This window comes from Myotis nattereri, assembly GCF_964212035.1.
Source record: "Myotis nattereri genome assembly, chromosome: 11".
NCBI classification, from domain to species: Eukaryota; Metazoa; Chordata; class Mammalia; order Chiroptera; family Vespertilionidae; genus Myotis; species Myotis nattereri.
Window position 1 is genome coordinate 22077150 of NC_138086.1, and position 25505 is coordinate 22102654.

Below are 25505 nucleotides of genomic sequence, written 5' to 3' on the forward strand. Positions count from 1 at the left end.
GGTACCACATATAAATGAAATGACATAGAATTTGTCCTTTTGTGACTGGCGTAGTTCACTTAGCATAATGTTTTCAAGGTTCATGCATATTGTGGTATGTGCCAGCTCCTTCGTCATAATAGAGCAGCGTTTTAGAACTGGAAAGGGACTTTTGAGTTCATGTATTCAAGAAGTACTAATTAAGCAAGTACGTTGTTCCAAGCACTGTGGTAGGTACTGTGTCATCTGGTTCCATTATTTGCTTTTCCATTCCTGGGATGCTGCACTATAGAAACTGGTGGGGACCCAAGCCAACGACACTCCTTTCTGGTTGCCCTATAATTTCCCTTTAGACACTTACTTCCATTAGGGGTTTAGATTTTCTTCATGTGGATGGTTTTCTCTGGAAGAAAAGGGTGGGAAGTGAATTCCAGCTTTCCTGGAATTCTGGGCACTTGATTCTTTAGCTCACATTTCTCACAGGTTCAGGTCTCAGGTTCTCTCTTTGGTAATTTTAAAGCTGAAATTTATCTTGGTGAAGGAGAGTCCCAGTCTTTGTGATGGACCAGGGTGGGAATAGGAGCTCCCTTTCAGTGTGGGAAGGGTAAGAGAGCTCTGATGGGCACCCCAGACCCACAGCTCCTGATAAACACCCTCCTTGACCAAACCTTAGATAGGCTTCTCTGAGTCCTTTAAAAAATATATATTTTTTAAAAAAATTGATTTCAGAGAGGAAGAGAGAGGGAGAGAGAGAGATAGAAACATCAATGATGAGAGAGACACATTGATTGGTTGCCTCCTGCATGTGCCCTGACCAGGGTCAGGGATGCAGCCTGCAACCAAGGTATGTGCCCTTGACCAAAATTGAACCCAGGACCCTTCAGTATGCAGGCCGATACTCTATCCACTGAGCCAAACTGGCTAGGGTTCTGAGTCTTCTTTTTGACTAGACTTATCCTGGGCCCTAAGTCAGTCTTAGCAAAGAAATCTGCTAAGGAAGTCATCCCCCAGTATTTGGTATCTGATCAAGTTCCTTATCATCCACTTGTGATGTCTCAATCCTTGGCCTGCCTTTAGCAAGAATCCTGTTAGGTTGGTTAAGCGAGTATCCCCCCTACCCTTGATGTCTCCTCTTAGCAGTTGTCCACCCACTGACTCCTCACTCTGCTGTCTTTACTGTATTCGGAGTTGAACACAATTACTCTTCTATTTCATGACCCCTATTGCAATAATTTTGAATAAAATCTTCCTTACAGTTTTAACAAACGTCAGAATAATATTTTTTAACAGTCCTAATCATGACCGTTGGTTGTCTCCACTCCCCTTAGCAAGTGCAGAAAGTGTAGATCATAGGATGGGGGAGGCTTGTGGGATTTGGGGTTCCCAGAACAGACTCAGTGGCCTCAGAGCCCAAGAAGAAGTCATGGAGATCACAAGTGTTTTCCGTTTTTCTGCTGTGACGTGGTGGAAAGGACACTAGACTCAGAGTCCAGCAAATGTAAGAAAGTTTTATTTTTAATAATACTATTAAGACTTCACTTGAGCTCAGACTCTAAGGAAAACAATTTGTTCAGACTAACACATTCTTCCTATACCCTCTACCTCATATAATTCTACTTTCTTCCTGGAGTCCTAAGAATGATGTGTCAGATTCATAGCAGAGGCCACGAACTGTCATTGCTATGACCTGCTCTGGCGGATTCTCTGACAGGTTGTCAAATCTGTGGTCTTGGAGCTGGCTTGTGATTTCTTTGAAACCCTTCACTTTAAAAAAACAACTCTAGAGGTAACTCCGTGGTAGGTTTACAACCTGGCCTCTCCTATGACTCTAAATTCTATTTGGCACTGTGGGACTTCCTATTTATTAAAAAAACACGATTTAAATACAGTGTTGAGCAATATGGTACCTTGGCACAGGGTTTTCCAGCCCGAGGAGCAGGTTCCTGATTCACGGTGATAGAGGCTGGCCTTTATCACTCAAAAGGAATGGAAGAGTCATGGGTAAGGGCCCACCTGCCTATCATTAGAGTGGAAAGGCTGCTTGGGAATCACACTAGCATTTTTGAGAACTGAGTTTGCCTCAGACTCCTTATAAATACAGCTTGACTCAGCCCCGGTGTGACAGACACCTTTGGGACATGAAGTGGATACTGTTCTTTGGGGCCCTTATCGGGCCCAGCATCTGTGGTCGAGGGAAGTTTTTTGGGTAAGTTCCCTGTGGACTTATTATTACTGCTTGGTTAGTTCAGAGATACGGGAGGCAAATGAACTTGGAAATGAATGGCTGATGATACTTCAGGCGGTTTGGCATTGAGAAAAAAGTTCTGGGCTCCAGTCCCAGCTCTGCCCTCGGCCATCCTAGACAAGTGACTTGTCTCTCAGGCTCAATTTTACCTGTGAAATCAGGACTGGGTAGTCTCTGCAGCCCTCCCTAGCTCCCTAGCCTCCTGCCAACTAGTTTTCTTCCTAGTTCTTATTTGTCCGGTCAGTTCCAGGCATCTCCTACTTTCTTACTGCTATATTATGAATTAACAAGAGTTACCAGAAATTGTTCCTAATTTCTGTCCTGCTTAAGGGAAAGCCTAGGTCTTAGGTGTCTTGGTTTCACCTCTCTGTTAACAGAGAAGGCTTAGTAGAGCTGGTGCTTTCTTGTTAGCAGCTGGGACATGGAGATTTGATAGGTCTTGCCTAGCCACAGCTCTGAAGATTGACACGCCAGGATACACCTGTACACTGTGTACACACATGCTCTACACATAATGCTCTGTGGTTTGCAAAGGAGAGGACATTTGGGAGGTAGGAGAGATGAAAGGATGCCATGGTACCCTGCTGGAAGATTGGATTCTAATAACTCATTACTGCATAAATGCTTTGCCATTTGCAAAAAGCTTTAGCGTGCCTTATCTTTTGGATTACACAACAACTCTGACAGGCAAGGGTGTTATTTTCCTTAATTTAAACATGAAAAAAAGTCAGCTTCAGGAAGATTAAGAAACCCGCCCAAGGCCACTTAGCTGGTAAGCAGGGGAGCTGGAACTCTGAATGCAAAAACCATACCCTTTGCTGTAACACAAAGTAATCAGATAGAATCCTATCTCTCACTGATCTATCTATATCTACCTGCTCACTCTATTATGCTATCTGGCTAAAGGGACTTTGGGGTTGTTTGTTGTGGTAATTGCATTAGGCCCCCCTTATTTGTGAGGGTTGTGTTCCAAGACCCCTAGTGGATGCCTGAAACCACGGACAGTACAAAATCCTATATATATTCTATGTTTTTTTTTCTTATACATACATACATACATACTTATGACACAGTTTAATTTATAAATCAGGCACAATAAGAGATTAACAATAATAACTAACAATAGAATAGAACAATTATAACAATACGCTGTAATAAAAGTTATGAGCCTGTGGTCTCTCCCTCTCAAAAGATTTTATTGTGCTGTACTCACCCTTCATCTTGTGATGATGTGAGATGATGTGAAGAGATGAAGTGAGGTACTCAGAACGGCGTGTAATTGAAAATGTATGAATTGTTTATTTCTGAAGGTTTTCATTTAATCATTTCAGACGGCATTCTTGGGTAACTGGAACCAGGAAAAGCAAAACCCCGGAAAAAGGGGAACCACTGTACTTACATGAAATGGAGTAATTTTTATGGTGATGACTTCTGCTCACACCTGGTCTCTACTGCCAAATAGCTTCGAGGCGTTAGGCCCAGCAGGTGGCCAGGTAGGGAGACTTTTCCTCAGGCCGTTCCTGTTCCGTGTAATAACTAACTTGCTGTCAAGCGGGCTGACACCTGGAGCTGTTAGGCTCCTGCTGCAGCTATCCAGGTGGCTGAAAAAGCTTTATTTCTCAGGATACAGACTTCTCTTACAATACAGGGCACTGGGTTGAGACAGCTGGGCTGGGCCCTGGAGCCCTCACCACAGGAGTGGGCACAGAGAGTGTGCCTGGACTCACTGCAGATGGTTTTAATCATTAGTGCCGAGCTCACCCCAAACGTGGTCTCACCCAATAGTACAGAACCCAGCAAAGGTAGTGGAATCCTTCCATAGACATGCCCCAGAAAGGGAACATTTAGATCAAGAATAAAGCTGGCCTCTGAGCATTTGAGTGGATAGGAAGCCAGAGCACAGTTTGGCTTAGAGAGGGTACAGTGCCGAGGAGATGAAGATGATGGTCCCCCGCCCACTCAAAGCCTCCACCCTAGGCTCTGTTCTCTCTACTCAACTCACCGACTTCCCTAGCCTGCCTCTGCTGGTGTCTTCTGTCTTGGTCTCCAGTCATTTTAAGGTTGGGACGGTGGCCAAGATGCCTAGAGATGGGGGGCAGGCAGAGAACAGGAAGTAGTTGTCGAACTAGTTGCAGCATCAACTGTAGCTGGCAGGCATTTAAGAGTTCTGGGCATCCGCCTATCAGTATTCATAGTAGATGCTAAGCCTGGCTGGGGCTGCAGCTAAGAAAGGTACAAAGACCAGGCCGCCTGGGGAGGGACAGAAGCTCAGCACTGAGGGGACTATTGACTGTCCAGAACATGGGACAAGTGTGAAAGAGTGAGAGGGGATCACCAGCCATCGTGTAGGCAACAGAGGGACAGCCCTGGGTATCGGAATGGACCACAGTTAGCAAGAGCTGCAAGAATACCTGTGTGGAGTAGAGGGGTGAACCTGCAGATCCCATCATATCTCCCTTTCCAGGCCAATCTTCCATAGTTAGAATGAGCTTAAGGTCTTTGAATGGATTTCCAGATGGTGGACATAGGTTGTGTCCAGCCACCCACACTGGGAAGGGCATTTTCCAAATAGAGACGAGGACAGCGAGGACAAGAAAAAGGCTGCCCTTCACCTGGCGCCCACTTACGTTCCAGGTTTTGATGGACTTATGTTTATGGGAATAATGTTAAACAAGCTTCCCCCCCCCCCCCCCCAATCACGCTAGGTAGGGAAAACCTCATGGGTGACGGGAGTTGTCCGAAAGCCTGGGTGGGAGCTTGCTAGGTAACTAAGGAAAAGGGCTAGGGTGTAGGCCAGTGATGGCGAACCTATGTCACCTTTGACACGCGAACTCATTTTTTTTTGGTTGATTTTTCTTTGTTAAATGGCGTTTAAATATATAAAATAAATATCAAAAATATAAATATTTGAAAAAAAATATAAATCTTTGCTTTACTATGGTTGCAAATATCAAAAAATTTCTATATGTGACACGGCACCAGAGTTAAGTTAGGGTTTTTCAAAATGCTGACACGCCGAGCTCAAAAGGTTCACCATCACTGGTCTAGGCAGAGGGAACAGCATGTGCAAAGGCATAGAAGGGCAAAGTACATGGTGAATTTAGGATTTAATTGAGGCTGGAGCCAAGAAGGTATAGGACGGAGAAGTGGAGAAGAGATAGATGGGGAAGGACCCTACCAGCCCTTTGTCGATGTAAAAAATGTCCAAACCTGTAGAGAATTTTCATATAAGTTGTTCTGAGTTTATTTGAACCGAACGGATGACATGCCGGGAAGCAAGCTCTCAATTGCTCCAGAAAATGGCAGTTTTTGCAGTTTCTTTTATACATTTGGAATTAAGGAGGAGAGGTAAGGAAGATTACATGAAGGCAGGGATTACAGGATAGTTAACAAGATTATGTGCTCCCTTGAGGGTCTGAAGCAGAGACATTCAAAGGTGGGTTAACCTGGATACAGGAGAACAATGGACGAGGTTTGCTTAAGGTGAAGGTAAGCCTGTTAGAGATCGGGACGTGACTACCCACCAGGACTTGCCCGTTAGGAATTGCTGATCAGATTACTCTCTGAGGTTACGTTTGGTTAGATTGCAGAGCCCCCTTTTTTTGTCCGCGTCTTCCCTGCTGCCTCTCTGAATACTACAGCTGTGTGTCTTTAACCTCTGTAGCTGGGCTGCCTCGGGCGTGATGAAATGAGCTGCGAATTTAATCAGCAGCGCCAGTGAGGTTCGCTGTGACCCGTTGTCATGGACTTCCAGGGGTATGGAAGTTCTGTGCTGAAGTAACCACTTTAGAAAAAGTAAAACAAATGCTCTGGGTGAATGTGTAACATGATTTCGATAGTTCTGAGAGCTCTTTATTTTTATGTTCCTCTCTTTCTCTCTTCCTGTACTTTTTCTCTCCCATTGCTTTGTGATTGCTCTTGTCAGTGCTGTATTTTACAAACGCCTAATTTGCCAGTATCAGCGCACAGGCACTTTCTAGAACACCACTTCTAAGACGTTCTTTTCCTGGAGTGTTGGGGGTGGGTTGTGACAGAGCCTGGGCTTGGCAGATGGGCCCTGGGAGTCAGCCAGGAGGAAGGATTTCCCTTCTGATGTAAACCCTTCCCTTTTGGCGAGGCTGCCTGCCTGTGTCAGGGAAGTGGTGGTTTGACTCCTCATCCTCCCAGGGCTGCAGGCCCACGCCTAGCAAGCCTGTTGGGTTCCCACTGAGAGCTGCCCAGCCCGTGGCTTCACCTCTCTGGCCCCAGCAGCACCCAGGGACCCCATTAGCTGCCCACCTCCCAGGACCCTGTGATGAGTTGGGAGGAAGTGGGCCTTTGGCACTGGCATTTCCTCCAGACCCGCCACCTGCAATGGACCATGCCTCCCTGGGCTGGACTAGACCTCCCAGAGATCCTGGAGAACCTCACAGAACAAAGTGACACCCTGAGAGTCCATCTGGATTGAGCTGGCTTTCTGATGAGGAGATGCCGAGCTGCCACGTGAGGCTGCACGTTTAGCTCCCTGTGACAGAACCATTTTCTCTGTCAACAGGTCCTTCAGCCCACAGCTCTCTCCACCAGCGCTTCCTGCATTCATTCGTGTCAAAGGGATGACGCATGTGACAGCGTTGAGTGCAGATTCATTCGGCCCGTCACCTAGCAACGGCCTAATGGCTCCCCTGGCTACTTGAGCTGGCTGAGAGCACAAAGGCAGCTTTTCAGGCTCGTCCTTCTCCCACCCACACACAGGACTTCGGGGGGCCTCTACCCCTGCTGCTGTCGTGGATGCTAAATGGTGTACATGAAACAAGTGCAGGGCAAATGACCGAGGGGGGCTCGGGGCCGGCCGGCTCCCTCTGGGCCCTCTCAGGGCCCCCTTAGGAAAATTGAATCCCAAGTTCAGCCCCAGCACCTTGGCCTTTATCTAATTCAAATTTTTATAGGGTCCCGGAGCTGGACGAGATCAAAAGAGCACCCAGTCTCCCCCCTTTTGCTAAGAGGAAAGTAGCTAACCCTTCAGGGACGGGAGGTCTGTTCTCTTTTCTGGCTCTTTCCAGCATGGACCTTGGGACAGAGTTTCTTTCTTAAAAAAAAAAAAAAAAAAAAGGAATTGAATTAAAAATTATTTTTGATTGAATTTATTGGGGAGACATTGGTTCACAAAACCAAACTCAACAAAACAGCCTCTGCACACTGCATTGTGCGTCGGGCCAGTTTCAGTCTTCACCCTGACAGTGAAGAACTGCTTCTTTATGTCTTGAGTTAGCTTTGCGTGCAACTCAGGAACATTCCTTTCTGCAAAAATATATATGTTTTTCATTATAAAGTAATATGACCACATTACAGAAAACAGATACAAGGGGGGAAAAAGTCAGTCATCCATAATTCCACGACCCGAACATAAGCACTGTCAGCATTTGCTAGATTTCCGTTGTCTGTTTTTCTTCCAATGCATCTGCTTTTTCCATACTTGTGATCATGGCATACATACAATTCTGTGTCCTGCTCTTTCACTTAATATTTCCCTTAAAGTTATACTATAAGCACTTTTTCATATTAGCCACGTAGTCTTGTTTTTAATGGCTATACATTATAACCAAAGGCTAGACCATTTCCTCTCACTCGGCGCAATTATGTCTGGGATAGGAGGCTGGGGCTTATTTGCCAGCTGAAAGCTCACCATTATCTTTTGCGTCTCTCTCTCTCTCTCTCTCTCTCTCTCTCTCTCTCTCTCTCTTTTCTTCAGAGATCAAGTTTTTAGGATTAACATCAGAAATGGAGACGAGATCAGCAAACTAAACGACCTAATGAAATCAGACAACTTGAAGGTACCTGATTCTTCCTAATCCTCTTGGGTATCTTCTAATTTTGGTGGGAGAAGACTTGCACCCCTGGCGTCATTTCTGGCGTTTCTGTCCTGGTCGATGTGCATTTCCAAGATGGCGAGGGTTGAAGGGGCGAAGTGGCGCACATCATAATGGTGCTCGGAAGTGGGAAGCCTCAGCCGTGGGCTCCATCTTCCCATCTGCCATTGACTTAATATTTCTTGGGCTTTGCCAGGTATTGCCTGCTGGACAGGTCTGACCAGATCCAGTTGTGAAATAGACAAAGTTTGCTTTCTTGGGCAGAACCCAGCTCCTCAGGGATCACCCTGTCTTTTGGCAGTTGTTCTAGAAGAATGAGCTAACTCATTATGCCTTTTACCTGAACTGTCCTTTAACCTGGTTTCTCTCTGTTCTCTTCAGCTCAACTTCTGGAAATCTCCCCATTCCTTGGGTCATCCTGTGGATGTCCTGGTCCCGGCTGTCAGTCTGCAACCAGTCGAATTCTTCCTCAAGTCCCAAGGCTTAGATTACTCAGTGACAATTGAAGACCTGCAGGTGGGTAGACCAAGGCTCCTGACAAAGCAGCCAGAGTGGACCTGAGGCACATTTCCAAGTTCTGGTCTTATTTTTCTCCATTTTACAGATGAAGACATTGAGGTTTATGGCAGTAAAGTGCACTGACTTGTTAGAGCCGCATGTTGTGGTAGGAGGGGCATGGTAGGGTGGGGAATCAGACAGATCTGGATCCAAATCCTGATTTTGCCAACTACTATTTTTGTGACTTTGGACAAGTTTTTAATCTCTTGAGCCTATTTCTTCATTGGTAAAATGTTAATAGTGATAACTACTTGGTAGGATTTATTGAGAAAAGTGAGTAAGTGTATGTAAAATGTTGCCCAGCGCCTGGTATGTCAGAAATGTCCACAAGTATTAAGTGTCTCTCCCTTTCCTTATTTGAAGTCAGGAGGGAAGAACAGAGTAGGGTGGGTGTTGGAGACCAGTCATAAAAAGCATCCTTTGAGAAAGGGGGAATGTCACCAACAGCCCCCAGCAGAGGGAACACCACCACCCTAGCCAGGCACCCGTCTCACGACCTGTATTTAAACAGCAGGATGGTGTCTGGCTCGTGTTCTCCCCTTCACCGAGGTAGGTTATGGACTAATTGGTGATTTGGCCCGGGAGTTTCCTGATGGCGAGAGCAGCTGTGAGCTTATTAATCATCCTCACATGTCATAGACATCTGCCAGGAGCCTTCAAAGTATAGTGGTTATAAGAATTTCTTTGTTTCTGAATGGTTTCCCAAGCTGTGTATTTCAGAGGCACTGGATACCAGATGCGGGCTGATGTCTAGAGAATTCATAGTATAGAGTAACAAAATAGCATATATATTGCTTCCAGGGAGTGAGTGAGTTTTGAATGGGGTGATGTACAATGGGCCCCAAAGAGTAAGATTTTATAGATACGTGGAAGATATCCGACCTCCTTTACATCTTGGCTTTTGGGGTGCTTGATCTTTGTGCCAAAGGTGCTGCCATCTTGGCCGGCTCATGAATCACGACATGGCAGAAACAACGTGCATCTCCATCTCCAATGGACCACTTCACCGTGTTGCCATCTCTGTTTTAGGCCCTTTTAGATAAAGAAGATGAAGAAATGCAATACAACAAAGAGCAAGAACGGAGCAGTAATAACTTCAACTACGGGGCCTATCATTCCCTGGAAGCTGTAAGTGTTTCAGAGCAGGTTAAGATCAAGGTTATCGCTCTCCTGGGTTTTGTGACCCCTTTCCTTACTTCCAGGAGGTACTCATCCTCAGCATGGCATCCCTTCACTGTGGGGCTAAAATGTGTGCACTTGGATTCCTTCCTGATTCTTGGGTTGTTTAACGCTCACCAGCACCTAAGGGCATAGTGAAAAGACAAACCACAATTTCTCCCACATGCATCCTTCTTCTCTTAACAACCCCTTAAAGAAAGCAACCCCTTAATGAAATAATGGCAATCACCTCCAGTGCTTGTAAATTAATCTTCTGGTACCCCATCATAATCCTTGTATTTTATTCACCTATGTTAAAATGTTACTTATTCTAGGCAAATAGGTAAAGTGATGATTTCAAGGTTAACCAAGTATTTCCACTCATTTATCATGACTACTGAGAATATGTATTTGTTCCATAATGCATTTTGGTGCTGTGTTTAGTTAGAAACCGCTTTATATAGATGACTGACTTTCAAGGTAAGCCAACCCTTCACATGCAAAACTTGGAGCAGAATAATTTAGTACGATTAATTGGAACTCGAGGAATCAAGAAGAACTAATAGAATGGAATTGCATCACATACAATACAGTTCTCTTATGTGCCTCAGTGTTTTCTTCCTTAATCTGGAAACTACTAGCTTCGGATCACACGCCAATTTAAATTGGTATTTGCCTTCCTATACCTCAATGCACGTTGCTCTTTATATCCAAAGATGGTGCCCCTGGCATGCTGGTCATGGGGCGTATACTCTGAGTTGTTTTTCTTCTAGTGAGGGATTATTTCAAGGCTGACCAACTGTTTGCACTTCCTTCCCAGGATTATCAGTAGATTTGTTTATTGTGTACACTTCCAACTGCATTGCCCCTTGATCCTTCTTGTGACCAATGACATACATCTGCACAACAGCTGGACTAAGTTAGGAGTTCAGACCAGGGCCACAAGCGAAAGCAGAGCTCAGGTCCAAACAGGGATTAAGCCCATGATGTCAGCTTCAGCAACACCGGGCACTCCCTAGCTGAGCTAACCGGTTGCAAATGTCACCAAGACCCTGGGAACGTCATCGCCCGCTTGCCTGCTGCGGGAGCCTCACTTCCTCATTCGCTGGCTTTTGGTTTTTGTTCCCTGGAGTTAGGTGCCACTGTTACCTGCTTTACAGATATCTCTTGTTCCCTGAGAGGCCTTTTACTGTGGATTGGTGTACCATCATCTCCTCCTGGCTTGATCAGATTCAGTTGTTTTTTTTTCTTCTAAAAACAGCTTTTAAGAGCTCATCTCCTACAACCACTTAGGTCTTAGGTCTCTAGTGGGGATTTCATGTTTGTTTCTGCCAGGGTTTCTAGTTTCAGGCCATTTGTGTGTGTTGGGGTTGCTGTTATTTTTGTTAGTTTCTCAGGCGAGTTTTCCCCCTCCAGTTTGGACTCATGAGGCCGTTTGACTTTTCCTGGGTGACTCTCTTTCCTCTGTGGCTCAGGGTAGGCATCCTGCTTTCACTCCACTTTCTAGGGTCAGTGGATAGAGTTTCCAGGCCCTTTTCATGGCCCAGTTGCCATTTCCCAGCTCTCAAGTTCTAGCTCCTTGCCCCACACCACACGTCCTGTGGCCTCTATTCCCACTCCTGGTTTGCTGTAAACCCTTAGCGGCTGAGGCAGATGTGTGGGCTTCATCCTCTGCCCCCCACTCTGTCAGCTTGTTCCCTCTTCATTCCTGGCACCTGCAGTTTCCCCCTTTTCTGGCTTTTTAACTTGGCTGTGAATAATTTTCATTGTATTTTACCTGGCTTGCCTATGTATTTGAGGGATGGTTTCTTGCTTCAGTTTGCCACGGTGAATGCAACTCTTGATAAATCCTTTAAGCTTGATTTTATTCTATGTGTTGATTGCCCATTTTCCTCCTCTGTAAAGTCCTTCTTCCAGTTTTAAGGTCTAAATATGAATTTGTTTATTTCCTTTTTTTTTGACTCTCAAAAGGTTTGAGCAACTAAGATGGATGAAGTCTATTTAACTCATTCCAGCCACAATCGACAGCTCTTCACTTGTTCTCTTAAAGCCTTTCGAGGAATCACCTCCAAACTGAGTGCCTGTCCACTGGAAGCAGGAAGAAATGATTACCACTTCTTATATTTCTACATATGTATAGTGCATGCTAATATATATTTCTTAAATATATTTTTATTGATTTCAGAGAGGGAAGGAGAGGGAGAGAGAGATAGAAACATCAATGATGAGAGAGACTCATTGATTGGCTGCCTCCTACATGCCCCCTACTGGGGATCGAGCTCGCAAACCGAGCCTGTGCCCTTGACGGGAATCGAACCCAGGACCTTACAGTTCGCGGGCCGACACTCTATTCACTGAGCTAAGCCAGCTAGGGCCATGCTAATATCTTTTTTTACTAATGGAGAAAGTGATCAAAAAAGTTTGGAGATTTCAAGAACCTGGGCTACACTGGGCCGCGCTGTTGATCCAGTCCAGTATGGTCCAATATTGGAGCAGTGGACTAGTTTAGTGGACTATAATTTTGTGGATGGACACAAATGTACTATTTTCTAGAAAATTGTAGAAAAGGACTCTTGAGGCAGTTCTTTAAGAATAAGCATTCCATGCCAATTCTGTTGTCAACCTCATGGTTAGGAGGCTGGAAGAGATCGTTAAGATCATCAACATAAAGTTCACAGATACCTACCCAGAGCGGAACACATTTTTAAAATGCCTCTCGGTTCACTTTCTCACGCTTCAGATTTACCAGGAGATGGACAGCATTGCTGGAGACTTTCCTGACTTGGCGAGCAGGGTGAAGATTGGGCATTCGTTTGAAAGCCGGCCAATGTATGTACTGAAGGTAAGGCCCATGTTCTTTGAAGGGCTGAGCTAGACACGAGCTCCTGGTTCCTTGTGCCCAGGACCCAGCGATCAGGCCTCTGCCAGGGGCAGCTTCTTAGGACCTCCTTGACTTTAGGGAGGAGGGTGAGGTTAGAAGACATCTATCAGGGTTCAAATTTGGTCAGACAGGCAGTCTCCTACGTGAGCATTCTCATTCCAGGTTTCGGCTAAAAGGCAAGATTAAGGGGATGTCTTGGGGCGGGCGGAGGTTGTGGTGTGGGCGTGGGGCTGGAGGAGGTTAGTATTCTAGAAAGCTCTCACTACACACAGTCTTCTTCCTTCAGTCCCACCTTCTGTAAATAGCAAGACAAATTGGGATAGTTCTACAAATTCCATCCTGCTTCTAGGAGTACTTATTTGAAAAGCAATCTAGGAAGCTAATTTTAGGGCTGATGTAATTTTAAGCCCAGCCTCTGATCCTTGGCTGCACAAAGCCGAATTTCTAGGTATTTCCAACAGATTCAGGTCTATTTTGGCAGAGGAGGTAGATAATTTATGGCAGTAACATAAATTACATAAATAATCCAGCCAAATGAATAAAAAAGAATTTGAAAATGTGAACGACTGAGGATGCTAAGAATTTGTCAACCTCTAGCTACATATCAGCCCCAAAGAACCCAGTTTGTAGCAATGGGTAAATTACCAGCAGGAGGAGACCTGCCCCGAGCTGTTTGCTAAAATAACCTTCACAAATTTAGAGTTTTTGCCCATCTAATGGAGACCCTGGCTTCATTAGCACTGAGCTCTGTCAGGTAGGGAAGGGGGCATGAAAAGGCAAGACCCAGAATTCATTTAGTGCCATGTACAGAGAGCTAGAGTGAACCCCCTCTTCCTCTTTTTTAAAACTGAATTCATTTATTGCATCAACCAGAACAGGCTGGTTCAGGCACTCTTGCCTCTCTCTGTTGGGATACCATTTGAGGTTTTTCAGGAGACACAATATTATCTCTAATCATACAGGCATTAGTTCACAATAGCAATTGTTTCCCTTCCCCATTTGCTTCCAACCCTGGAGCTGCGGCTGGGCCCGCCAGCCAGCCAGCCAATTAAGTTCCCTAGTCACTGATCAACTGATAAATAAATGGTGACCTCAGGAACATTTGGTCTCTGAATTGTCTTAAATTGATTCAGTGACTAGGAGCGAGCTGCAGAGAGGCGAGGTGGGCTGAGAACGGGGTCAGGAGGGTCATTTTCTGGTCTCTTTTTCCTTCCACAGTTCAGCACTGGAAAAGGCAGTCAGCGGCCGGCCATTTGGCTGAACGCAGGCATTCATTCCCGGGAGTGGATCTCACAGGCCACGGCCATGTGGACTGCGAGGAAGGTCATGTCCCCTGGTATTAGGCGAGAATTCTGGTGGGCCCGGGGTGCCCCTGCAGCCTCCCATGAAGCTGGGCCCAGGGGATAAGGTGGGAAGGCACAGTAGGCCGGGGGGGCCATTTCATTTCAGAGACGCAAAAAGGCAGAGCCCCTTGGTCAAGACTCTGTGGCTAAAGAGTACATTCGTGGCAGAGGGCAAGCTAATGAGCTGCAGAGGTGGCCCTGAAACACTGACCCATAGTCAGCCCCGCAGAAAGGGAGCAGGGCCTTGCCAGCAGCAGCACTCAGATGAGCTTTGCCTTTAGCCCTTTGCCAGCCCCCCAGGCCCTCAGGGACCTCACGCTGTCTCCATGTCCCACTGGGAAGCCCTCTTTGAGCCATCTGCCCTACCCCTAGCATGGGGGCTCAGATTCCTAAGAACTGTCATGATGTGTGGCTCTCTGCTCCCCTGTCCCACCCCCTGGAAAGAGGATAAGCCAGGCAGCCCAGGCCCCTGCAGGTGATGGCATCATGCAGCCAGGCTCCCCCAGGCTTTCAAGTGCTCTGAGAGCCGTGTCTTCGATGGTGACAGGGAGGCTGCGGAGGGTGGATGGGCATCTGGGGAAGATACACAGGCTCAGACCTAACAATCCAGCCTTCAAGGGCCTTGCTGACACATTTATTATCTCTGCTTAGATTGTCTCTGATTACGGGAAGGATCCAGCCATCACCTCCATCTTGGAGAAAATGGATATTTTCTTGTTGCCTGTGGCCAATCCTGATGGATATGTACACACGCACACTGAAGTGAGTAATACCAAGTGGGCTGCTTGGAGTTAAGACTTGTTTGCTGAATTCCTTGCTTTGCCACTAAATAGTTGTATGACCTTGGAGAAAACTTCCACCATGTGCATGTTATAAGCACCCTTGGGGTCTCATTTTCTAGTCATTCTCTGAGCTGAGACTCACCAGGGAATGTTTTTTCTTAGAGAGAACAGTCTAATGAACTTCCTACATAGATCTTGAACAATTATCAACACCTTACCAATCTCTTTTTCATTTCTTTCCCTCCCACACGTTTTTTTCCTGATGTATTTTAAAGCAAATCCTAGACATCAGGTTATTTCACCCAAAACTTCTTTAGTACACATCTCTAGCTAATGTAGTTAAAACAAAGAAAGCACACCTGCCACTATCACCTTTAAAAAAGTAATGGAGCCCTAGCCAGTTTGGCTCAGTGGATAGAGCGTCGGCCTGTGGACTGAAGGGTCTTGGGTTTGATTCCGGCCAAGGGCATGTGCCTTGGTTGTGGGCACATCCCCAGTCGGGGGTGTGCAAGAGGCAGCTGATAGATGTTTCTCTCTCATCGATGTTTCTAGCTCTCTATCCCTCTCCCTTCCTCTCTGTAAAAAATCAATTAAAAAATATTAAAAAAAATAAAAATAAAAAAATTAAAAAGTAATGGAGCCCTAGCCGGTTTGGCTCAGTGGATAGAGCATCAGCCTGCGGACCAAAAGGTCCCGGGTTCGATTCCGGTCAAGAGCTCATACCTCGGTTGCAGACTCCTCCGCGGCCCAGGCTCTTGTCAGGGCTCATGCAGGAGGCAACCAATCAATGCGTTTCTTTCACCTCGATATTTCTCTCTGTCTTTCCCTCTCTCGTCTGCTTTCCCTAAAAATCAATGGAAAAAAATCCTTGGGTGAGGATTAACAACAACAAAAAAAAAGTAATGGAAATTAAGCCAATTTGTTGCAATTAGGATATCAATGAGATTTGATCCTACATTTAAAAAAATATATTTTTTATTGATTTCAAAGAGGAAGGGAGAGGAAACAGACATAGAAACATTAATGATGAGAGAGGATCATTGATCGGCTGCCTCCTGCATGCTCCCTACTGGGGCTTGAGCCCACAAAGCAGGCATTTGCCCTTGACCGGGAACCGAACCCGGAACCCTTCAGTGTGTAGGCTGATGCTCTATCTACTGAGCCAAACCAGCTAGGGCTGATCTTGTATTATAAAAGAAGATTTTTAAAATTGAATTTTAGAGAGAGGGAGAGAGAGAGAGAGAGATATACATCAAAGTGAGAACAACATCGATCTGCTGCTTCCTGCTCCTCACCTTCCTGCCCCCTACTGGGGATGGAGCCTGCAGCCCTGCAGGAATCGGGAATTGAACTGGCAACCTTTTGGTGCATGGGATGATGCCCAACCAACTGAGCCACACTGGCCAAGGGCCTATACCTGCACTTGGTTGTTATGGCTCTGCAGACTTCATAATTCCATAACAGGTAGCACTACTCCCCACCTTCCCACCCCTGCAACACACACATACTTATCTTTCAAAAAATATCATTAATTTTTAGAGAAACCAAGTAAATTGTCCGGTAGAATGTTTCACATTCTGAATCTGCCTGATGGCTTCTTGTGTGCCATTTAATTTGTTCTCTTATTTCCGCATTCCCTGTTTTCTGGTAGTCAGAGCTAGAGGCTTGGTTGGATTCAGATTAAGTTTTTCGGCAAGAATGCAATAGTTGTGCACTTCCTATCATACTAGTGATCATTCAGGTGCATAATGTTCATTTGTCCCAGTTTTACTGCAGCCAAAAGTTATTCAGTGGGTTCAGGTGCTGTCAGCCTGGTTCTTGCATTATAAAATTCTCACGAGGGCATTTTGGGGGAGTCTTTCTCTCAGAACCAGAAGGGCTCAGCCTCTTCTTTTTGGGGTGAGAGGACAGGAGCCCTGATGATTCTCCAGAGAGAACTGTACGCAGCTTGCCCCATCCATGACGCCCATTTCCATCTTTGGTCCCCAAAGAAAACCTTCACCTTGCTTGTGCTCTGGCTTATTTCTGGATGTTTGTTCCTTCCTTGGTGGATTTTTCAGAACCGACTTTGGAGGAAGACACGGTCCCTACATCCTGGAAGCCCCTGCATTGGTGTTGATCCAAATAGAAATTGGAACGCCAGCTTTGCCGGTAGGTTGGGGAGCTGGTGTTCAAATCCTGCTACCCCCTGGGTGGCCTGGTCCACAGGGCTCCAAGCTGGCAGAGCGGGAGCCGGGTTCCAGGCTGGCTCCATTGCTGATTCACTGAGAGACGGGCGAATCCCTTCCGCCCTCCCCTCTGTGTCTCATTTTTCGGTTGTGTTTAAAAAGGAATTTTGTGTGTGTGTGATTTTGAAAGGCAACAACTTAGCAATTCCTGTCCTCCTGAGAGAACACTAATATCTAAAAACCATCACAGTCTGAGACATACACATCCATGCCTCTTCCTCATACCCTGGCTGCCCCAGCTTGTCCTGGGCGAGTTACTGGGTGGGTGGGTGGAGGGGTCTTGGAGGCGACTCAAAAGAGAGCAGTTAGCACTTTTATTTTTGGTTTTGCTTTGTTTTTTAATCCTCACCCGAGGATATGTTGTTTTTTAAAAATCAGTATTACTGATTTTAGAGAGACAGAGAAACATGGATCGGTTGCCTCCCATATGGGTCTGACCAGGGATTGAACCAGAAACCTGGGATGTGCCCTGACGTGAATCGAACCCGCCACCTTTCGGTGTGCAGGATGACCTCCAACCAGCTGAGCCACACTGACCAGGGCAAGCATGTTTCTGTAACAGACAAGATCTTTTTTTAAAAAAAATATATTTTATTGATTTTTTACAGAGAGGAAGGGAAAGGGATAGAGAGTTAGAAACATCGATGAGAGAGAAGCATCCATCAGCTGCCTCCTGCACACCCCCCACTGGGGATGTGCCCACAACCCAGGTACATGCCCTTGGCCGGAATCAAACCCGGGACCCTCTAGTCCCCAGGCCGACGCTCTATCCAGTGAGCCAGACCAGCCAGGGCACAGACAAGATCTTGTGGTCTATCCTTAGATATATACATATGGGATGGAAAGAGAATAAGAATTAGGACATGGGTTGTAAGTTCCTACTGTTTAAAACCACTCTCACAATCTTGCCAACTGTGTATCACGTACTTTCCCCAAGATTGTTTTATTTACAATTCTTCCGACCTCGTGAGTGAATTTTATTATCCGAAATGAGATAGTGGACAATCTTAAGAGTTTATGGTTGAGTTAGGATCTAAACTCACCTTACAATTCCAAATCCAAATAGTTCTCTTTCACTCTCCCACAGATGTTTTGTTCTTAATATAGTTCTTTTACTTGCCTAGAAATACCACACCAACCAGTGGGGGGGAAATAATGTGACTGGGAAAGGAGCCGATAAAAAGTTAGGTCAGATAGTCCGCAGCTGGAGTGGTTTTACACACCGGATACCTCAGGGAACTATATTGTGAAGTAATATTGAAGACAGTGTTTCCAACACCTGACAAATAATCAAGAGATTTTAGCCACAACAATAGATTATTTTGGCAGTGCGTTGCCATTAAGATCTGAACCAAGAGAACAAGTTGACACCAGAATAAATGGAGTCATTTTCATTATTAATTGGTATTCATATTAATTATCTAGAATACTTATTAATTACATCTCATTGTCAAGTGTGATATTAATTATTCATGACAATTGTTAATGATACAACACAAGGTCAACTACCCTTTTAAAGGAGCCCTGCCAGTTTTCTTTCTCAGCTGTGGCAGACCTAACACCCCGACGTTCCACTCCTGCACCTCAGTATACACACACCATGGGCTAGGGGCATCTAACAGTGACCTGTCCATTGCCAATACCTTCCGTCCATCCTTTGGATTGTGGATCCTTCATTTCTGTCTTTTTGGCCTCTGGGTTAATGTTTCTGCTTGGGCTGCCCCCAACAGGAAAGGGAGCCAGTGGCAATCCTTGCTCCGAAGTGTACCATGGACCCCACGCCAACTCAGAAGTAGAGGTGAAATCGGTGGTAGATTTCATTCAACAGCACGGGGATTTCAAATGCTTCATCGACCTGCACAGCTACTCGCAGCTGCTGATGTATCCGTATGCGTACACAGCCAAGGAGGCCCCGGATGCCGATGAGCTGGTGAGTAATGGGCTGCTTTCCGCCCAGCCCCAGGCCTGCTTTACCTTCGGCTGCTGCCAGGGTGGTTGCTCTACAGCTTTACAGGGAAAGTCTGGGAGCCTGGGCTTATTTCTTTAAGGGCCCAGGCTTCTTTCCCTGCCCATCAGACCTACTGCGGATAGGAAGCAGATGGTGCCCTTGTTTCTGTGTTTGCTGTGACTTCCAAGAGCCACACCTGATCCTTGTCTTTCCTTCTCACTTGTTGTTCTGACCAAAACTTACGGCAGACCCGCTGCTTGCCAAGAGCTGGGGTGGCATTGTGTTGGGCGACGGGGAGGTGCTCCTCACTCCAGTTAAGGTGGAATTTAAGTAGGGTGTAGGCCACAGCGTAGGGGTGCTCTGTGTCTCATACAGTGACTCACCCTAGGATGTGAACAGGCACGGAGGGTGGACTGATGGAGCTGGGCTGGCATCTGCAGAGTGACTGCAGGCCTCTCCCCCTGTGCTGGTCGGCTTCTACATGCCCCTCTGCCCAGGCCATAGCTGGCCCATAAACCTCCCAGCAGACACAGGGCTCCTGGCTTGGTGTGGGCAGATTCTGGTCTCAAGTAGGCACTCCGCATAGAACACATCGACACTGAGTGGCCAGATTATTCTGACCACCCCATCAGTACAATGAAGTGAACTAGTTATGCAAATAATAATAATAATAATAAAACCTTGAGAGTATTTGCTTAGGAAGTTTTCAATATTCAGTATTTTTGGAAGTGTCAATGAAGTACTGATGGGGTGGTCAGAATAACCTGGCCACTCAGTGTATATATGGCAGCCCCACCTCTACCTTCAATCTGGAATACCCAACTCTTAGAAGGTTTTCTCTTGAACATACTTGGCCTCACCTCATGTTCATGAACTTGACATTCCCTTCCCTTAGGATAGGTGAAGATGGTGGTGCCTGTAACTAGATTCCCAATGGGCTGGTGAGCAGCCCTCCAGGTCTTTGGAGAGCTGGAGGGTATATAATACACATGCTTTCAGAATGCCTATGCGTCTTTTTTCACCTCCTTCTTTACCCCCTCCCCCAAACTAGTAGTAAAGAACTGGGGTGTGATGGGAGATGGAATTCCCCTCATTTTGTAATCAGCCTTATCTTGAGTTGATTGGGAAAGAAGAGGAGACCAGAAGGGAAAATTGGGGGAGCAACTGAGAATCTTCCAAACCATTACAGTGCAGAACAGCTGAGGAATGTCAGACTGCGGGACCCACTCTTTCTCATTCCGCTGACTCCCCTTCCTAGGACGAGGTGGCGAGGCGTGCGGCCGAAGCTCTGGCTTCCCTGTCTGGAACTCAGTACCGCGTGGGCTCCAGCGCTACCACTGTCTGTAAGTATTTACTCTTTATTTAGAAAAGGCTTTGAGAGGAAACTTGAGATGGAGCAGGAGAAGAGCAGCAAGTTAGACTTCCTCCACTGTAATCTGATTGTCTTTGTTGTTAGTAATAGACTAAAGTTATGTCAAACCTGTGTGGTAATAGCTGTTGCAGGCGGTCATCCTCATCAACATCATCCCTACTGTCTCATGCCATTTATCATGTGCCCATGATGACTTGCCTGCCGGGGTGGTGTGGTCTACATTCCTTCTCTTCCATTACAGATCCTGACGTGGTTTATCAAAAATTCATCAAGCCCACCATTCCATTTTCTTTTTGTCCTCCCTATCATTCTATTTTCAATGGAAACCCACATTTGAATGGGCAGACTCCGGTGGTAGTAGTCGGTGGATGAGACTCCTTCACCTTGCTATCAGAAATGAACATGTGTTGGAGCATGGCAGGGTGGGAACTGGGTTAGGCTGTCCTCCCAACAGTGGTTAGCATCAAGCCAGAAAAAGAGGGGGGGAAAAACACACCAAGACCCCAAATCTGAAGATGGTCTTGAGGCTCAACACCTACAACCTCAACCTCATTTTGAGGAAATACCTTTGTTTTGGTTTCTCACTGGAGTGTTTCATCTGAACAATTCACTCTGTTCCTCTCTTGCTTCCAGTCCCTATGTTTTGTGAGTCTGATTTCTAAATTAAAAAATTGAAGAACACGATCATTCTCCAAGACACCAGCTATAAATAGGAAATAAACATACAAATGTGGGGAGCTCAGCTCTGACCCCTTTTAAGTTAGTGTCCTTTTCCCCGCTAATGCCTCCTCTGTAGTTTCCAACAGTTGATCCACCCTCAGAGCCCCTGAAGATTTGTTGATACTGGATTTGTTTCCTCTTCCGTACTGTAACCCACACTCCCATTCTACCTGCTTTATTTTCCACTAGCTGTTCCCTTCAGTCTTCCTCTTCTGGGAAGATTCTTATTGATTGATTGATTGATTGATTGATTTGAGAGAGGAAGGAAGAGGGAGAGAGATAGAAACATCAATGATGAGAGAGAATTATTGATTGGTTGCCTCCTACAAGCCCCTTACTGGGATTGAGTCCACAACCCAGGCATGTGCCCTTGACTGAATCAAACCCGGGACCCTTCAGTCTGCAGGCTGACGCTCTATCCACTGAGCCAAACCAGCTAGAGTTATGGGAAGATTCTTCATCTCAACTCCAAGGTCCTCTGATCTCAGCCCTCGTCTGTGTTTCATAAGTCACAGTGCTGCATAAGGCAGGTAGCATGATGTTGGTGTTTGTGTTGCTAATTGCAGCAACAATTCATTAATTATTCATGCTTTATTATTATTAGTGTTGTTAAATGGGAACTCCTCAGAGAATAAACACATCAGGGAGTTTCTCCATCCTCTGCTTAATTAGTCAGAATCGAGTCCTGGACCAAAGAGAGCTAAACAAACTGGGTAGGAACTCTCTGAGGAGGACCTCTCAAAAGATGTTTGTGGGTCATCAGGATCCTGACTTCTGGGTCAAATACCAGGTTAAAGAGTGGCCTTGTCCTCTCACATCAAACGCATTCTTCTCCCCAGCTTAGCTGGGCCCAAATCACGAGATATTCATCAGATGCCTCCAACAGAAGAGGAGGAAGGCTCCTTTGAGTGTTGCCCAGGAGACATATTATTTCCTACCTCTTTTCAAGAGCCCATCTTCTGTATTCATTATGGGCTTTGACTGCCCTCCTTGCTTTCCAAAAATGTAATTAATTTTTGTATAATAACACTTGAACTCCGAGGGCTATGGAATATGCTATACAAATAGTTGACGTTTGCCCTTTGAGAGCTGGACTTTTTCTTGGGTTTACCATTTTAGATGAAAATTATTCTAAAATCGATGAAAATCATTTTAAAACAGAATTCACATTTTCTTGCCTTTTAAAACAGATCATGTAGAAGAGATTTAAGCTCCTTTCTTTTTTTTTCTTTTTTTTTTTTTTAAATTGATCTCAGAGAGAGGAAGGGAGGGAGAGAAAGATAGAGTAACATGGGTTGACTGCTTCCCACATGCACCACAACCGGAAATTGAAGCCACAACCTGGGTATGCGCTCTAACCCAGAATCAAACCTTTTGGTTTCTAGGACGACGCTAAAACCAGCAGAGCCACACCAGCCAGGGCTAAGCTCCTTTCTTTATGACTCAGTGGCCTCCTGAATATCAGTTGTTATATCCTGAAGGCCTGCTGTGCCCTTTCGGACTAGTTAATCCCTGTGTTAAACGGCCCGGCCTGTTTTGCCTCTTTAATTCTGTGTCTGCTTTTTAGAGTTTTCATGTCTCCTTCCTCTGGTCAGACTGTACTGCTTTCAGGCCAACTGCCTCCAGGAGCCCTTTCCTTTCCTCTTACTGATTTTGATCTACTAAGGGCTTGGAAACAAGTTCTCTGGGCTGGTTTGGCTCATTAGATTGTGGGTATTAAGGATGGCCATTACAGCATTGTTTATTGTCACAGAAGACTGGTAACCCACAAAAGACTGCTAAGCATCTACCTGTCCATCAGTCGAGTGCTGGGAAAAAAGCACATTTGGTGCATTCATCAGTGAAACAGTCCTGGAGTGAATGAGGTGGGCCTATATGTGCTAATAGGGAATAACCTTAAATGTTAGCTAAGAAATACAGTGTACTGGACAGTGTAAATAGTATGATCCCATTTGTGTTTAAAGAAAAGAAAAAAAGAGTAGATAGACTTTGAACAGGGACCCAAATAAAGCGAAGTTCATGAACTCGATCGCTTTGCTCAGTAGAGGTCTTCTTGCCTCCTTCCTGAGTTTTGAATGCTCTGAAATAGTTGAGCTTGCTGTGTAAGTAACCTCTAGACACCTCTGGGGCCACAGCCTGTTTTTTTATTCAGCATTTTCTCAGGATGGAGAAAGGCTATGGAGACCGCACAAGGATTTCAGAGGGTGTAGGAGAGCATGTCCCATCCTCTCAGGGAGCAGGTACTCAGTGGAACCAGCATCTCTAGAACAATCACAAATGGCATCCCTCAGGAACAATGGAAAAATGAAAGGACCCATGTATTTATTTACCTGGCATGTAACATACCACATGGACTAGAAGTAGGCTGAAGAAAGCATAGGCTCGATCACTAGATGGACTTGGGTTTAAAGTCTACCCTTGCCATTTTCCATCTGTATTTCCCTGGATACATTGCCCATTCTAAGCCTGGGTTTCTGTATCTGAAAAACAAGGACAATAATCCCGACTCTCATTGGGGTTTTAAAGGTTGAATGAGATCATAAACATACACTTTCCAGTATAATGACTGGCTCCTGGTGGATGTGCAATAAGTGATAGCTGCTATTGGCATACTTAGTTTATTCAATGCCGTCTACACTTTTGCACTCTTACCCAATTTTTGCTCTGGTGGAGTCTGAGAAGCAGCAGGAAAACGGGTCTCTTGCTTTTGGCAGAGGGATGTTCCAAGGGCCGTGCTTTCTCCCTGGGTTTCAGATATCTCTTGCTATGTAAAAAGTTATCCCAAAACTTAGCAGCTTAGAGCAAGACACATTTATTTTTTTAAACTGTTTCTGTGGGTCAAGAACTCAAGAGTGGAGTAACTAGGTGGGTCTGGCTCGAGGTCTCTCATGAGGTTGTGGTCAAGATGTCTTCCAAGGCTACAGTCATCTAAAGGCTGGACTGGGCTGGAGGTTGCTTCCTCCGTGGCTCCCTCAGGTGCCTGATTATTGGGAGGCCTCAGTTCTTCACCACATGAACCTCTTTTAGGGCAGCTTGTGTGTCCTTACAGCATGACAGCTGGCTTTCCTCAGAGCAAGTGGTCCAAGAGAGAGCGAGGTGAAAGCCACAGTAGCTTTTATGGCCTAGCCTCGATGGCCCCCACCTTCATTTCTGTAGTCTTTTGTTAGTTACACAGGTCAGGTAAGCCCTAATCAGTGTAGGGGGCACTATATAAGGCAGTGATGGCGAACCTTTTGAGCTCGGCATGTCAGCATTTTGAAAAACCCTACCTTAACTCTGGTGCCGTTTCACATATAGAAATTTTCTGATATTTGCAACCATAGTAAAACAAAGATTTATATTTTTGATATTTATTTTATATATTTAAATGCCATTTAACAAAGAAAAATCAACCAAAAAAATGAGTTCGCGTGTCACCTCTGACATGTGTGTCATAGGTTCGCCATCACTGATATAAGGCTGTGACTATTGGGGGACAAGGATCATTGGGGCTGTCTTGGAGGTTGTCTACTATACTCGGTCTCAGTAGAGATTGGTTTTGCATGACCTGCAGGAGTCTATGGAATTAGTGACAAGTGAGGGATGAGGATTTAAAATCTCTTCATTTGAGACTAGTGAAGACCCTCATGGTGTAGACAGCCTGAGACATATGGATCAGGCCAATGTCTGTGTCATAGGCCTAATGGTTTGCAGAAAGAACTCTGGGTCCCTAAAGAACCACAGGCAGGCAGGACTCCCGGCCCCTTCTCACTTAACCCTGAAAGAAACTGCTCTTCAAAGGTGTTTTCTCTTCTGATCTGCAGATCAAGCTAGTGGCAGCAGCGTTGACTGGGCGTATGATAATGGCATCAAGTATGCATTCACTTTTGAGTTAAGAGATACTGGGCACTATGGCTTCCTCCTGCCCGCCGACCAGATCATTCCCACTGCAGAGGAGACCTGGCTGGGGCTGAAGACCATCATGGAGCATGTGCGAGACCACCTCTACTAGATGAGGAGCCCGCTCTGTCTGCACTTATATATCCCCCATTTGGTGCGCATGCTGAAGCCATATTAAAGGGAGATTGTTCCTTCACATGTGCCAGAGCCCTCTGGCTTTGGAGAGGCCAGAGGCCAGCCCCTCTCCAGTGCCCCTCCCTGGAGGCCCTACATTACGGTGGCACACCTGAGAGAAGGGCTTCTGTCACTTGCCATATTTTTGTCCTGTTGTTTCTCTGAACCCTTTCTATTACCTTTCCTTGGGTCACTCTTAGGATCACCCCTCACTGGTGGCATGTCTCTACCTCATTTTTAGAACAAAAGGGTGTCTGAGATGGCTCTCTAACCTCATTCAGTCTAGCCAAGCTTGTGACCTTGCTCTGGTGGGGGCCCCGAGGCAGGTGCTGTGGGAGACAATGCGATTGGTCTCAAAGATGATACAGAACGAACTTCCTTTAATTTATCTC

The 25505-nt window shown here is 45.7% G+C and overlaps 1 protein-coding gene across 2 annotated transcripts; it reads left to right on the forward strand.

Moving 5' to 3' along the window:
- Positions 1-2117: 2117 nt before the first annotated feature.
- CPA4 (carboxypeptidase A4) lies at positions 2118-25051 on the forward strand (the record flags this gene model as incomplete). Of its 2 annotated transcripts, XM_081102219.1 has the most annotated exons (11): positions 2118-2185; positions 7953-8034; positions 8452-8586; positions 9658-9756; positions 12527-12628; positions 13886-13990; positions 14662-14772; positions 16853-16943; positions 18751-18950; positions 20227-20311; positions 24864-25051. In XM_081102219.1, 11 exons carry the CDS (start codon positions 2118-2120, stop codon positions 25049-25051), a joined length of 1266 nt encoding a protein of 421 aa, XP_080958345.1. The 2 variants fall into 2 exon arrangements, with proteins under 2 accessions (XP_080958345.1, XP_080958346.1); XM_081102220.1 differs by lacking the exon at positions 9658-9756.
- Positions 25052-25505: the final 454 nt, after the last annotated feature.